The sequence below is a fragment of the Nematolebias whitei genome, chromosome 15, assembly GCF_014905685.2.
Source record: "Nematolebias whitei isolate Nwh7 chromosome 15, NemWhi1, whole genome shotgun sequence".
Classification (NCBI taxonomy): domain Eukaryota; kingdom Metazoa; phylum Chordata; class Actinopteri; order Cyprinodontiformes; family Rivulidae; genus Nematolebias; species Nematolebias whitei.
Window position 1 is genome coordinate 31,845,170 of NC_056512.1, and position 15,650 is coordinate 31,860,819.

Below are 15,650 nucleotides of genomic sequence, written 5' to 3' on the forward strand. Positions count from 1 at the left end.
TATATATATATATATATATATATATATATACACATATATATATATATATATACACATATATATCAGGCAGAAAGTGGGACATTATATTAATTACCTTTTCATCTGCAGAGCACGTTGCTAGAAGACTCTCATCAAAAGGAGAAAAGTCCATATCAGTCACCAGATCTGATAGAGAGAAATGAACATTTTAGAAGTCAAAAATCAGATGTAGGTCAGTCACAGAATCAGAATCAGAATCAGTTTATTATTGCTATGTCAATGAACGAGGTTCACAAACTAGGAATTTGCTTCGACATAAGGTGCGAATAGTAATAAAGTAAAATAAAGTAAAAATAAAGTAAAAATGAAGTAAAAATGAGAACATTACATAAGACATAAGACCTGTGTACACCCACAAATAAAGTAAAATTAAAAACATAACATAAACATGTGTACACCCATACAATAGAAAACAATAAAAAAGCTTAGAAAACAGTACAGATGGGGTATTCAATTATAATACAGATGTAATGTGACCAAAGCAGAAATTATGAGGTAGCATTATGAGTGTTCAGGAGTCCAACAGCAGAGGGGAAGAAACTGTTCTTATGGCGGGAGGTTCTGGTCCGAATGGACCGAAGCCTCCTGCCTGAGGGGAGTGGTTCAAACAGTCCGTGTGCAGGGTGAGCTGTGATCCGACCTGCTCGCCTCACAGTCCTGGAGACGTACAGGTCGTGGAGGGATGGAAGGCTGCAGCCGATCACCTTCTCAGCTTCACAGCTGTCTGGTTTAACTATATTAGCCAGGAACCATCTGCAGTTCTCGCTCATTATCAGCAGACTAGAACAAAGTGCTCTAAATATCCTGATGCATGCTCAATAATCCAGGTAGAAAAATCTAAAAAAGTTAAATCTGGTCCTCTGGACATTCAAAAAAAAAAAAACAAAGCAAATCAACAAAAAAATGTAGAAACGTTTCGTCTCTCATCCGAGAGACTTCCTCAGTCTGAGGAGCTGTATTCAGCTCAGTCTCTTAAATAGCACCGTCTCAGGGTGGATCAACCAGTTTTGCTGCTGACAACCAATTTTTTTGTTGATTTGCTTTGTTTTGTTTTTTTTGAATGTCCAGAGGACCAGATTTAACTTTTTTAGAAAGTGCTCTAAAGTTCTAAACTTTAAGCTTTAACAACTCAGTTTGGTGCTTTTTTTTTTAAGCAAATTTCAGCTAACAGCACATCCTACTGGGCATGTTTAACATCTAAATTCCTTATTGTAAGCTGCTCATCAAATGGTTAGGGCATAACTTAACATTTCTATTCATCGCATTAAAAATGGCAATAAAACCTGAAGCTACACTAGTCAAACAGCCTCAAAACAGGTTTGAAAAAAAGGGTGAAGAAGACCAACCAGAATGGCAGGAAATCTGAGTGACTGTCCACTGGTCATTTGAGCCAGGTGTGATTGAAGTCAGGCCCAACAAACCTCCACCTGCAGACACATGGAATACTCTGAAGATTTTCATAAATCACACTTTCAAAATCTAACTGAGACCGGAGTGACTACAAAGTCTTGGGAAATCTCCACTTGAATTTTAAGAAATATGAACAAATTGATCAGACCGATTACCAAAGTCTGATCTGAATTAACTAAAGAGACTAAAAGCATAAACAACAAACGCATCTATTTACTACCCAAAGTTAAAATGACTGTTTAACCAGATTTTTACTGCCATACCAGCCTGATCGGTGTTGAAAGCCACCAGCTTGGAGCTTGCTTTGATGTGGCTCCCCTGGCAGGAAAAGGAGCCAGCGTGAACGTTGCTGATCCATTCCTGCATTTAAAGACAAGGAGAACATGAGCATAGAGAACGAGGACACAAAAAGTGAAGAATACATGGTAATAATGAAAGTTGTTTCAACAGTCATGACAAATAAAGTGAACTCTGTAATAAACAGGAAGGATCTGTTTGAGGGCGCACACACGTCAGTGCTTCGGAATAAGCAAAGAGCTGAGGAAGTGGCATTGCTCCCACTGAGAACTTTTAAACTTCTTACATAACATAAAAACGGCAAGTGCAGCACGAGCATGTGTGCAACACGCTCCGCTGAGCTGCTCCTTAGAAAACTAAAAGCAGCAGAACTGTGTGCTTTCAGACGGCATTTCAGAACTCAGACAGCTTTGCTCCAGACTAACGCAGTCACGCTTTGTTTTGTGCAGCTGTCCATTTCCAAACAGTCTTAACACAGAAGGGCATGCATATTTAAACAGGACTACATAGTCTACAGCTGTTTTGTCAAGAAAAAAAGCAAGGTTGTAGTAAATTTGTAAAAATCCTAAACATTTTTCATCTTATTGTATTTATATTTTTAAAGAATCTGGGACAAAATGCAGATGCAGAGCATTAAAATAAAAATAAACGACCTTTCCAAACTAAATATGGGAGCAGTCAGGTGCTCAGCAAGTGTGAGCATCTCTCCAGATGTTTAATAGTTTGCTGGTTTGTTGCAAAAAATGTAAAAAGTTAAATAAAAACTTACAATTATGGTGAGAAAGGATTGACAAAAGAAATGTTAATTTTTGAACAAATAAACTAAACTAATAAAACTAAAACAGGCAGCATGACTGAGTGTTGGTTTGTAAAGTTGCATCTGAACAAACCAAAAAAAAAAAAAAAAAATCCTGGAACAAAGTCAGTTTTGCAGATGAGGTCAAAGTGGAGATGTTTGATTATGTGCAACAACATATTTTGCAAACAAAAAACACAGCACAAGAGCACAAAGTCTTCACATCAGCTGTGAAGCACGATGGTGGAGGATTAATGATGTGGGCTTGTTTTGCAGCCACAGGACTTGGCCACCTTAAAATAATTGATTCAATCACAAGCAACTATTTTTGAGTCAAACATGACTCTAAAAGCTGAAGCTGGGGGCACATTGGGTAAAATAACACAATAATGGCACACAGATCTACTAAACCTATTACTTCAGATTTTGATTGAATTATAAATCACTATCGGTTATTCAAACACTGATTTTGACTGCATTTTTGTTACATAAAAATGTCATGGTGTAATAAATTATCCTTTACTGCTCATCTGAGGTTGCATTTATTTTTTATAGAACATTGCACAAACCAGTATTTTTATTATGTCCTGATACAAACAAAAACAGCTCTGTATCTGTCAAATGGAAGCTAAATCTATTAATTTTGATGCAGCTTCCTTAAATATTCAATCAGGCATTCCAGGATTATCCGAGAACAACAATGCTCTGCCGTCTTTGCTTTACTTTCGTGTCTCTCCATTCGCTTTTGCCTACCTCAACACTCACTGAATCCCTTGTTCTATTTCCACTCGTGCACAGTGTTTGAAAAGATGGCACATGACTGCAGCAGTGTGCCCACATGAAGTGCTAGTTTAACATTGACAGGAGCAAAGCACCACCTGCTGTCTGTGCAGAGACTGGAGAGATTCCTAGACCATCCACACACTGTCTCCGAGCATGCCAGGAATTTAACTGTTTCAGTGAAAACAGGAGTTATATCATAAATAGGACATGCAGGCAATTGAACTTGGAACTAATAGCTTTAAAGAAAGGTCTGGTCCAGACATGTTGACTCTTGAAATCCATGGCAACAATCAGAAAATCCATCCCAGCAATATTACTAATGACATCTACCATTCTAAATGCCAAGCCTTTCCTTAGATAGATGCAGAAAATTCCTGCAAACCCTAGTCAATCTCAAATTAAACCACAAGCAACGACAAAAATCAAACAATAGTTATATTACTGTAATAGTGGGTGTCAATGCAACACCTAATCGGGTCCTAGTAACCACCTGGCAGGTCTTTTTTCCCCCTAAATGGCAACGATATCACGAGAATTCATGTTTTTGTCCCGTCTCTTTTATTTAGGTTTCCAGATGCAGGAAGTTCAACATCCCTTGCAAGCAGCAGACACAGACAGGCGGTTCCCAAAGTAGCTTTGTGCTACTTATAGCTAAAATGAGCTTTTTTTGGACCCAGAAACTTGTACTCTACTTACATCTTTCTTGGCGATTTTCGGAGTGGTGTTTTTGAATTTGGAGGTCTTAAAACGATTCATGTTCCCCTCTCAAATTGACTTTCGTGCCTTCCGGGTGTCTGTTGAGCTGGTTGGTAGTACTGCACTGTGTTCCCACTGCAGCTGACAGCTTTAGATTTTTCCGCGCGGTGTTCGTTCGCTTTACGCAACCGAGTAACCCAATTGGGCGGAAACTATATTGTCCTGTACTATACTTCATCACGTGCAACCCCGGATAATAAATCATTCGCATTACTTGTCAGCCGAGCCGGTATTTGAATATTATTTTGTTTGTTTTAGTTTTAATTTCATGATATGTGGAGTATAAAAATAATTAAACACAAGAAATAGACTTAAATAAAAAATAAAAATCTTTCAAATTATTTTATGATGTAAAATGACGCCCACTCTGTTCCATGCATGCGCAGTGTGTCCTAACCCGGTGGAATCGTAGGAATGATGGCGTCCGTGGTTGTCCGCTGCTCCTCACGTTGGATTACAGTCGTGGTGTCTTCTGGACCTCGAAGGGCTGCCGGTTCATTTCTGTCTTCTGGCCATGTCGGGGTCTGCCGTTTTTCTACAATCGGAGTGGGAAAACTATGGTATGGAGGGAGCCTGGTGTGCGGCGGAGAAGGGAAAGCGTTGACATTGAGAGGGTTGTCAGGTGAGTGGTGTATCAGCCAGGCTATGCTAAGCTAGGCTAGGCTAGGCTAGGCTACATTTGCTGCTTTTCCTTTACTCAAATGACGCAGAAAGTGAGCGAATATCGTCTAAGAGAGTTGGGACTACAAAACAAGTTTGTAGGCTTTTACTTGAGTAAAGTTAAGGAAAGTTGTCAAAATGTTATGAATTCGGTTTTTAGCAATTTTGTAATCAAATTTGACGTTTGAAAGTGGTGCTGTAGTTTGGCTTTTTGCACGTGTTTATTGATTTCATAATAGTAAGTATTCAGGGTTTAGTCATGATCTCTAAAAATAATAAATTTTATAAAACAGTTTTCATAATATATACATGAATTAAGTTGCTGTGTTACAGCTATATGTTTTCTACATCTAAATAATGCGTTATTATTAAGCAATTATTTGTAAATAGGGGCCATTTATTGCGAATCGTCCTAACTGATTACAGTACTGTAACAAGTTTTATTTCTTTATATTTTGTTTCCAAGGCTTTCCTTGATTTCTTATTAATTTTGAAACAAAGACACAAACAAGTTAAATCCACACAAACTTAGTAAAAAAAAAAAAAGCAGCCAAGTTCCAATGAAAGATTTTTTAAAAGACCTCCAGAAAGCATTAAAAAACTATTTAAAGACAGAACCATTGCTTCAAAGTATAATGAAAAAATTTAGGGATAACCTGAGATGTGTACTCAGTACAGTACCTTTTCTTTTTTAAATGACACATTCTGACACTAACATTTTACAGATTTCTTTGTGTGTGTTTTATATCACAGAGGAAAAGCAGACTTTGACCTTTGGTGTTAAAACTAATGACAGTAATATTAAAGTAATATACCTTTACCTGACAAAACTCCAGACAATGAAACATCTGTTAAATGCAGCATTATGGCACTAATAATTACTACTTACTACTACTTCTTCTTACCTTGTTACTTGTTTGCTGGACACCTTTCAGGCCTCAAATCACTCCATGCATTCTGCACATCTTTCCACACAAGTGCATCATCCAACAGCAAGCAGGACTTCTACCACATTCTTGGGGTACCTCGCACAGCAACCCAGAAAGAGATCAAGAAAGCTTATTATCAGGTCTGTTCCTGCCTGACAGACATTTAGCACCAGTTTTAGCTGAACTTGCTTCTCAGTAGTTGACAGTTTTTTCATTTTCCCGTAGATGGCCAAAAAGTACCATCCTGACACCAACAAAGATGACCCACAAGCTAAGGAAAAATTTGCTCAGCTGGCTGAAGCTTATGAGGTTTGACTTGTTTTTGTTAAAGCTTCCTTGCACACAAATTGTGTATTTTTTATTTATATAAGTTTTGCATTTTGGTCGCTGCAGGTTCTTGGTGATGAATCGAAGAGAAAGCAGTATGACACATATGGCTCAGCAGGCTTCGGTGCTGGTCATGCAGAAGGAGGGCAGCACTACTGGGGTAGCCATACCAGCCATGTGGATCCAGAGGAGCTTTTCCGCAAAATCTTTGGAGAATTTTCAGGAGGGCGCGGCTTTGGAGATTACAACACAATATTTGATCAGCCACATGAAGTTAGTAAACTGTCTTGAATGTTAAAGTAAAGCCAAGCAACATCTTTTTTTTTTTTTTAACTCAGAGCTCAGCTGGGTTTTTTTTTTTGTTTTTGTTTTTTTTACACATATCCTGAGTGATTATTCTCTGGCTGCTTCTGTGTTTTGTGCAGTACATGATGGAGCTGACATTCACTCAAGCAGCAAAGGGAGTCAACAAAGAGATTTCGCTAAACATAGATTCACCGTGCCAACGCTGCGATGGTAAAGGACATGAGCCAGGCACTAAGGTCCAGCACTGCAACCACTGCAATGGCTCTGGCATGGTAAGAGCTCCAACATGTTGTATGTTTTCAAAGTGTATTTGTGTATTTCTAAATATGTTTTTCTACCTATAAGGAAACAATAAATACGGGCCCGTTTGTGATGCGCTCCACGTGTCGCCGCTGCGGTGGGAAAGGTACAGTCATCTCTACCCCCTGTCAGTCTTGCCGAGGTACTGGACAAACCAAGCAGAAGAAGACTGTGATGGTTCCTGTGCCTGCAGGTCAGTCAAACTACCTGTTCAGCAAAGTATTTTTGTTAACTGTAAATATTTAAATATGTTTTCCTTTTTAATATTGTGCAACATGAAGTTTACTAATATTGCTACAAGCTGGAAGTTTTGTATTGTAGGACCTTATACTTATGAAGTACACAGTTTTTAGGTATAGATGTACTAATGGTTCAGATTCTGAAATAATTACTTCTTGTTTATATTCTCTGCAATATTTTATAAAATCCCAACCACTGCAACTGTAGATTTAAGTTAAAGTAATTAAATTGCTTATTATTTCTGGAGTTTGTAAGCATGTAAGACTCACTTGTTACCTCTTCACTTATTCGTTATTGTGCATGTTTTGATTTTGTTTCCTTTATTGCTTTATAATCGTACATTTTAACCAAAGTCCGTAAAAGAGTTTTTCAAACTACAGACATTCTGTAGTAAGATGAGCCATGGGGCTAGATTTTATACACAAATGTAAGCTCTTCATCAACCATTTGTTGGCTTTAATAAAACTAGTTTTAACTTTTCAAGGATTTAATGTAACCTTACAAGGTTTGTTAGATTTACTGTTTTTTATTTTCTCGAATAAAGAGATGCCTCAGCCTTGTAAATCGCAAAAGTCGCATTAATTTGTTTTTTGGCAGGAATCGTATTGTACGTGTGTGCTGATGCCAGTCTAGGCAATAAATTCACACATTCAATGTATAAAAGTTTTAAACTATTGTTTGTCTTTTAGGAGTGGAGGATGGTCAGACCGTCAGAATGCCTGTTGGAAAGAAGGAGATCTTCATCACATTTCGGGTTTGTGTCCACTGCAAATCTGACAAAGTCTTGGCAGATATAAATAATCTTGTGTGCATTATTTATTTTCAACATTAAACTGTGACAAGTGTCACTGATGTATTGACTAACACGGTATATGGTGCATTTCTTTCTGAAATTGTAACTTGTCTGTGCCGTTTGTCGTTGTCCAGGTCCAAAAGAGCTCTGTGTTCAGGAGGGACGGTGCAGACGTTCACTCTGATCTTTATGTCTCTGTGGCTCAAGCCATTCTGGGTGGTTCAGCCAGAACACAGGGACTTTATGAAACACTCAATTTGTCAGTAAGTTAAGATGCAGGCACTTCAGTCACTCGTGTTCTAGGAGAGGATTCCAGTGATATACAGGTTATGAATAAACTTTTTTTTTTTTAGATTCCTGCAGGAATTCAGATGGATCAGAGGATCCGGTTGGCAGGAAAAGGAATTGCTCACGTCGGTGGCTATGGCTTTGGTGATCACTATGTCCACATAAAAGTAAAAATACCAAAGTAAGAATCCAAAACTATTTATTTAAAGACAATCTATTACCAGACAGAAAACTTTATAAATTAAATACATTAATGTGCCATGATTTTATCCAGGTGAGGATTTAAGCTTTTTTGCATAATGAAACTAAAAATAAACTGTTCTTTTTTTTATTTTTATGCAGGGTTTTGACAGACAGACAGAAAACTCTTATAATGAGTTTTGCTGAGGATGAGACGAGCGTGGAGGGAACAGTGAACGGTGTCACTAACACCAGCACAGGTATTTAAAATATAATGTGTTGTCCCCCCATAGCTACTCAAAGCATCTTGTTATTATCTCTAATCTTCTGAACGTGGGAATGTGAGGTTCTGATGTTCAGTAGATCGATGTAAAGTATCCTTGAACTGAAGTGAATGAAGTTTTCTTTCAAGGAATGTTGTTTTTAGATGAAGTGCTAATGTCTGATCAATTGGGGGCAGTATTGGTATGCAGTTTGAAGCAAAGAAAAGCAGGAAACCTCTCCAAATTATTCTTTTCTAACATCCATTAACCGCAGAGAATTATTTTTCCCCAATTGTTGGTTTAACTTCCCTGTTTGAAAACTTATGAAGCTCTATGGCACCACTCTTCAACTCATCTGTTTTGTAAATTACATACCAGCCAATTGGACATTTTCTCTTTATTTTCATAATCTTCATCAGTTTAGTAGTTCTTAGTTGTTTTTGTTTCCTTTTAGGTAAAAGATCTTTCTCAAACTGAGGCCTCCTCAAAACGTCAAGGACAGCACCATCGTAGAGACAGAGGAATGAGTAACATTCATTATTGGTCAGTCCTGGATGGTTCTTCTGAATGGACTGTTACAGACCTTTCGATCAAACCTTGTTTCAAAGAATTTCCTGCTCTGCCTCTCTCTCAAAGTGGATCTACAGATGTCAGTTTTATCAAATGTACATGGAGGCCAGTGTGACAGCGAAGACTTGAAACGCACTTGGTGTAAGATGGATCCGTTTGTGGCCTCAGCATAAAGAAAGGTTATAGCAGCATTTATAAATGAGAAATTATTGTACTGAATGAGACTACAGATATAAATTAAAAATTATTTAGGATTAAATCCTGTTAAGTCTGTCCCATATGTGGCTGTCGTATTCAGGCGAAAATGTTTCTTGTAAATTCTGTCCCTTGTGGTGATATAAGTTAAATATTGACAGACTACATGAGAACGCTTGGTCTCCACTCAATTATGGAGGATGAAGGTGTAGATCAGGCTGAAATGTGACCACTGACTTTACAATAAATTCCCTGTTTAATTATTTTTAATCACATTTGTACATCAACTGTTGTGAACGTTCATCCATGTATCATAGAAGCAATATAGCATACAGCTCTAATAAAGTTATGGCCTGGAGAACAAGCTGTTCTGCCATTTGCAGAAGCGACACACGTACTCAAGTTTTATTTGTTTTTTTTATTGCTTTTGGAACAACAGACACAATATTCTGTATCATTTTATTAAATTTTTATTTTATTTTGATATTTACACGATGGAACACTACTGAATTTAGCATTGCTGCTGTCAAGTCAAAAATTAAATGCAGTTTTTAATACTATTTTACTGAAAACATGTATTTTATAGTCATAGTTTATTTCCTAACAAAAGACGCATGTGTTCAAAAAAATCTTTATTATGATCCTAAAATGTACAAATGAGTCAGCTGTTGGGGCGTGAAGAGAAAAACTTTTATTACTAGCAACACAAAACCAATTAAAAATTTTCAATACAGTAAAAATACACTAGTTGTTCAAAAACAACGCTTCAATTCAATAAGCAAAATAATAGCGTGGCGCAAAAGAAACTGTTAGAGAACTCTTAAGTCACCACAAATTATTCTAATATTTTTATTCATGACCCAGCAACCTGCAATCCTGGAAAACAACCATTCACGCATACTTCACACAAAACATGGAACTACGAGAGGATCTCAGGCAGTTCCTGTTTTATTCCATCGTGCGCACTTCAACCAGTTCAACCTGAGAAACTCAAATACAAAAATACACCAATGCCTAAAGCGGAAAATGCCAATATCAATTTGTGAGTTCATGCATTGTGCAAATGTATCAGGCAGAAAAACATTTTCGGTTTGTGTTTATAAAATGCTAAAGAAAAATTAAAGATGCCATAAATTTATCTAGGCAAATAAAATACTTTAACCTTAAGTGCAACTGCACTGTAACCAGCAGGCCTCAGTAAATGACCAACTTTATCTAAAGTGGAAACTAAAGTGTCTTTCTTGCACAGTACGGGTGATGTTTTATGATTTACCAAAAAAGAGAAATCAGAAATGAGCTAAACTGCAAAGGACCAGTACACTAGTGGCTTATTAAAAAATAATAAACTACAAAATGTCCACCCATAGCTTGCATTAGCCAGTAACCGTTTTTACAAGGACTCCTGTGGTAAGTAAAAGGACAAACTGTACAATTCAATCTTTTTTTTTTTTTTTTTTATATATAGCTGAGCTATTCCATAATTCCTAACCTGAGGAACAGTAAAGGTTAACATGCACTAGAAGATTTTTAACCAATTCATTGTCAGAAACGGTTGTTTCATTCATTCACTGTAAAAAGAAATATTTGGTTTGCATCAATGTCTCGGTACACACATCTACAGTAACTTTCTTGAATATATGTGTGGCTTGATATGAATTATGAAACTTTCATGTATTTAAATAAATAAAAAATAGAGTACACATTTCTATACAAATCCTGGTTGTCAATGTAGTAAATGTGGGCATAGCAGCCTGAACAACAAAAACCTTGTGTGCACAATTTATTTTTGTTTTGCCATTAATTCATCTAATGTACCACAAAAATGTCAATCCAATCTAAACCTGCCACAACCCTTGAGTAATTTCACATTAACACCCCCCCCCACACACACACACACACACACACACAGCAACAGTGTACTAGGTAGAATTAATAGTTATTTGCAGCTGTTTAACAGCCTAATTCCAGTGGGATTTGGAATAATGTCTGATGAAGGTCGTTTTAAAGCAGAAACTCCACAGCTGGCATTTCTTTTGAGTGGAGGATGAGAGGACATTTAAACGGAGGAGAAATGTTGCTGAAAACAACGAAAAATGGGACTAAAACTAACTAAAGCCCCTGTTCTATAGTAATTCTGTAAAAGGAACAGGATTGGTTTTATATTGCCTGGTAAGGGCTTTACAACACCCTTTGACAAACATGATACTTCTTCAAGTGCAATTTTGGCTTACAGTACATTAAAAAAATAGTTTTTCTTCCTGTGTATTAAGGATTGCAACTGAATACTGTATTATAAAGAATATCGATTTTCCCCATTTTCACTTAAAAATTAAAACTTCATTATTTACTGAAAGGGTCAACTGGCACTATGGTTAATTACACCTCAAAAACAGAATGGAAGGATATTGTGTTGGAGGTAGAGAAATGGAAAAAAAAAAACTATAAAGGTGGTGCTTTATGAAGAGAGTAGGCATCCTAAAGGTCTACAGATCATATTTAAATTCGTAAGCTAAAAACACAACAACGTAACAAAACGCACCGGTCTGGTTTGAACGTTCGAGTAAAATGGTCAGTTCATGGAAACCCAACAATTTTCAGTCAGGTCATCTGGACAGATGACCTGACTGAAAATTGTTGGATTGTATACCTGGATTATTGAGCATGGACTTTGTTAGTTCATGGAAATGTTTCCAGTCGTCTTTCCAAGTCATTTTTTTTAGACTAACAGACAGAGCTGGATCACATCAGATACCAGGCAACCAGTCCAGCGAGGGCAGCAAACCAGGTGGCAAACAGGACCTGTCCTGTCGGGTGTCTGAGAGCAGCCATGGCCAGCTGGCAGAAGTACGCTGTTCCACCTGATGCCGCTACGATCCAGAAGAGACAAGTTTAGAGAACAAGGAAAGAGCCAGCATTTAAGTTTCAAAACAGAACAGTGTTTACCCATTTTAGCTGCATAGTAGGGACATTTGCTGATGTCGCCACCCAGTTCTCCATGAGCGGACATGCCAGCATCTAAAACATCCTCCTGGATTGTTTTGCCGATCTCCTCTAACTCCTCAAACACCTGCCAGAAGAAACATTAAGTACTGTAGATATTCTTACACTTGTATTTTCTCCTAACCCTCTGTGGGTTAACACAAGCGGGGAGGGATATTGTGAAACATTCAGTGACGATACAAAAAAAGGCATGACAAACTCAGAAAAGTGCAAAAGGTTTTAAATGTAAAATACTAAAGAGAAGAATCCTGCCTTCAGTAATAAACAAAACCTCCACTCGAAAAGTTGTAGCTGATCCAGACATAAAGAAGCATATACCGTAATAAAATCACCAATTAAATCATCTGTCTGGCTCTCACCTCCATGTTGAATTGAAAGGCTTTAACAGCTTCATCCACCAGCCTCCTCTTTGTCTCCATGTCCAGGTCCAGCTCATTCATCCGACTCCGGTACAGCTGCTTGAATGCTTTGGCACTATGGATTCCATCAAACTTGTAGAACTCCACACCCTCTCCTGTAGGTGGCAGCTTCAGAGCTCTCTGAGCCACCTTTTTCAGCACCTGACCCCCTGACAGGTCACCCATATAACGGGTGTAGGCGTGGGCCACCAGGAGCACCGGGTCCTCCTGGCCCACCTGATGGATACGGTCCATATAGAGCTGGGTGGCTTGAGAGCAGCTGATATGGCTCTTCCATTCAGGACCATAAAAGTACTCGAGGTCACAAGCCAGGGCTTCATGACGGTGCAGCTCTGCAGGAAAATACAGAGGGGCAAAGTGCGGGTGGTCCTTGTTCCTTTCGATCTCTTCCTCCATGGCAGTGTATGTGTAGTAAAGCGCCACAGCACCAAGCTGGAGAAATAAAAGTTAGTGTAATATTTTTTTATTTACAGCACTTTTTTAAAAGTACATCTGGAAAAGTTGTTCTTATCAGTCGTTTGCAGTCTGATCCCAACAAACATTTTACTGTCTCAATCTAGTCCCCCCCCAAATGACCTCTTCTCCAGTTATGAACTCATTAAATTTATTTACAAATCGTATTTGTCTGTCAAAGGGACTTTGTTTTAAGTGTATATGTAGCTTAGGTGGGCAGCTGTAAGCAGTCTTATCTGCAGCAGATGAGGGTGAAGGTGCACTCAGTTTGGAGAATAATCAGATGTCACGCTAACCAATGACCAAACAAAAAACTAAAACTATGGTCTTCTGTGGCCCTGGTCCGAGTCAACTTGGCTCATCTATCAAGAACCATTTACAATTCTCCTAACAGATAGTGTTCTTGTTTGCTGCAAGTGTAATAAAATCTACCAACTTCTTTAACATAAAAGTTTAATAATGAAGTTATTTCCTGCAGTCTGACCTTGAAAAGCTCCTTTCGGATACGTCCCTTCAAGAAATCTTTCACAAACTGCGTGTTTTCAGCCTTTTCATGAACCTCCTTGGTCCCCGCTGCAAGCATCTCAGACAAGTCCTCCGGACTAGGAATGAAAACAAGTATTAAAAGTGGGAAATTTACTGTGTAACTTGCAAAACCACTGAAATGTTATTAACTTGTGCTCCTATTTTAGTATAAAATGCAACAGTAACATTTACCATAAAGAGTTTTCTTTTTCCTCATATCCAGGCCCCGCACCACTGGATACGTTTGTCTCCATCTTCTCTGAAGACATTTGTGGTGAATTTTATTTGATTTTATTTTTCCTGAATAAAGCCTGGAATTAAAACAAATCATTAAAGTAACAATAAAGTGACATTTTAACCATATATAACTTATTTAAGTGTCATCACACTTCATAAATGATATCAAACCTTTAAAAGAAATGGTGAATACTTTAGAAAACACATTCACGTTGATAATTTCTTGCATAGTCTTGCCAAAACCTAAAAAACTACATTTATTTTACAATGAGATTTCAAAAATGGCATATTAATAAAACAAAGTCTCAATGATCAGTGACTATTATGTCATGCCTCACACAAAGAAAGAATAGTACAGAGCAGAAGATAGCCTAGTCAATAAATAACTATGATTACAACAATCAGTCCACAAGTTTTAAACTGTGTCTGCCAACAATCTTGCAGCATATTCAAACAATCAGCATGAGTAATTTCAAATATTAGCCTTTAGTTCGAACTTTAACAGCTCAAAGTACCAGACAGATAAATGCTGTACATAAGGAGGCAGCAGAAACCACTACTCCTCATTGTTTTCACCGAGATAATCAAATACTCCATCCACCAGCTGATTCAGCTGCCTTAAGCCTTTAAGCTAAGACCACACGACTGTGTTTGACTAAAAGGTCATTATGGTTAGTTTGGCTGAGTAATAAAAGCGCTTTTAAAAATGTCCAAACAGCCAAATAAAATACAGTTTATAGAACAAAGGCCTTCTGGTGTTTACCAGAAGTCCCAGAAATAACTAGCAGATACAAAGACTTGATCCTCTAAAGCTGACTTTTAGTTATTCTGGCTAAAAAATAAACAAATAAAATGTGAAGACGATTTTCTCGAAAGCGACGGATACCAGTAATGTCTTGTGAACTTGGTAGGAGCATCCTTTTGACAACCACAGCTAACTTTTTATGTAAGCTAAAAGCTAGCCTACGCAGCTTGCATCACGCTAACAAACTCGTTAAAATTTTCACATAATGCTGGATTGTCACGATTAGATCGTCATATAATTAGCTCAAATTGTCTAATATACAGTAACAATATGATAGTTTGTTAAGGTTAACAAACCTTTCCTGCCGGTACAGTGATGGGCGATTTTTTAAAACTCTAACCACCAGGATGCGACAGTCTGCCGGAATAAAGTATACTCTAATATTTGTTTGTACCCGGTCCTGACAGTCAGACACCACTTAACCGGAAGTGTAAACGTAATTTTGTAGTTTTTATTAAAGTGCAGGTTTTACCATAGATATAAACATATCATTATATGATATCTATGGGTTTTACTGCCACCAATTTCCTTAAAATGTTTAAAATAAAGTTGTGAAATAAAGGCACACATTAGGGTTATAATACAATTATATATATATATATATATATATATATATATATATATATATATATATATATATATATATATATATCAACATTAAATAACGTTAAATCGAAAAAATATTGCTTATATTTCAATTAATTTGTATCAAACATATGTTTGTACCTATCCTGATTCATTGAGCACAAGTGAAAGGAGTAAAAAGCAAAGGATGTTCAAAAAAATAAGAAACTATTTTTTTTTAAATGCATCCATGGAGCAATTTCTGAAGTAAAATCCATTTTTGTGTTTTACACGTCACTCAAATATTTCCCTTAAAGAAACTTGTCCAGATTACATGATTTAACCTTTTTTGTTATACAACTGGTTATTAAATAAGACAAAAATTCAACGATAAAATCAGAACGGAGTTATTGGATCTGAAACTTATAAATCAACTTTAATGAAGTGCCCAACTTTTTATTGCATTGATAAACTAAAATAGGTTTGTCTATCGGATGGCACAGTGGCGCAGTTGG

The 15,650-nt window shown here is 37.2% G+C and overlaps 2 protein-coding genes across 2 annotated transcripts; one reads left to right on the top strand and one right to left on the bottom strand.

Moving 5' to 3' along the window:
- The first annotated feature begins 4,476 nt into the window (after positions 1–4,476).
- dnaja3a (DnaJ heat shock protein family (Hsp40) member A3a) lies at positions 4,477–9,566 on the top strand. The gene is made up of 11 exons (XM_037688990.1): positions 4,477–4,703; positions 5,677–5,810; positions 5,896–5,979; positions 6,064–6,270; positions 6,423–6,575; positions 6,649–6,796; positions 7,533–7,597; positions 7,771–7,899; positions 7,990–8,105; positions 8,267–8,364; positions 8,822–9,566. Exons 1-11 carry the CDS (start codon positions 4,496–4,498, stop codon positions 8,842–8,844), a joined length of 1,365 nt encoding a protein of 454 aa, XP_037544918.1. The 5' UTR covers positions 4,477–4,495; the 3' UTR covers positions 8,845–9,566.
- A 2,189-nt stretch (positions 9,567–11,755) lies between these two features.
- On the bottom strand, positions 11,756–14,933 carry hmox2b (heme oxygenase 2b). Its single transcript, XM_037688383.1, has 6 exons — positions 14,868–14,933; positions 13,722–13,840; positions 13,489–13,606; positions 12,492–12,983; positions 12,076–12,199; positions 11,756–11,999 (listed from the first exon to the last, which is right to left on the bottom strand). Exons 2-6 carry the CDS (start codon positions 13,796–13,798, stop codon positions 11,872–11,874), a joined length of 939 nt encoding a protein of 312 aa, XP_037544311.1. The 5' UTR covers positions 13,799–13,840; positions 14,868–14,933; the 3' UTR covers positions 11,756–11,871.
- Positions 14,934–15,650: the final 717 nt, after the last annotated feature.

Excerpts from the sequence above, each read along its gene's own strand:
- hmox2b (XM_037688383.1), bottom strand. The coding sequence starts at position 13,798 with ATGTCTTCAGAGAAGATGGAGACAAACGTATCCAGTGGTGCGGGGCCT. Across the intron at positions 13,607-13,721 it reads GAAAAAGAAAACTCTTTATG|TCCGGAGGACTTGTCTGAGA; the intron begins GTAAATGTTACT and ends TTTCATTCCTAG. Across the intron at positions 12,984-13,488 it reads TCCGAAAGGAGCTTTTCAAG|CTTGGTGCTGTGGCGCTTTA; the intron begins GTCAGACTGCAG and ends TTATTTCTCCAG.
- dnaja3a (XM_037688990.1), top strand. The coding sequence starts at position 4,496 with ATGATGGCGTCCGTGGTTGTCCGCTGCTCCTCACGTTGGATTACAGTC. Across the intron at positions 4,704-5,676 it reads GACATTGAGAGGGTTGTCAG|GCCTCAAATCACTCCATGCA; the intron begins GTGAGTGGTGTA and ends GACACCTTTCAG. Across the intron at positions 6,576-6,648 it reads ACTGCAATGGCTCTGGCATG|GAAACAATAAATACGGGCCC; the intron begins GTAAGAGCTCCA and ends TCTACCTATAAG.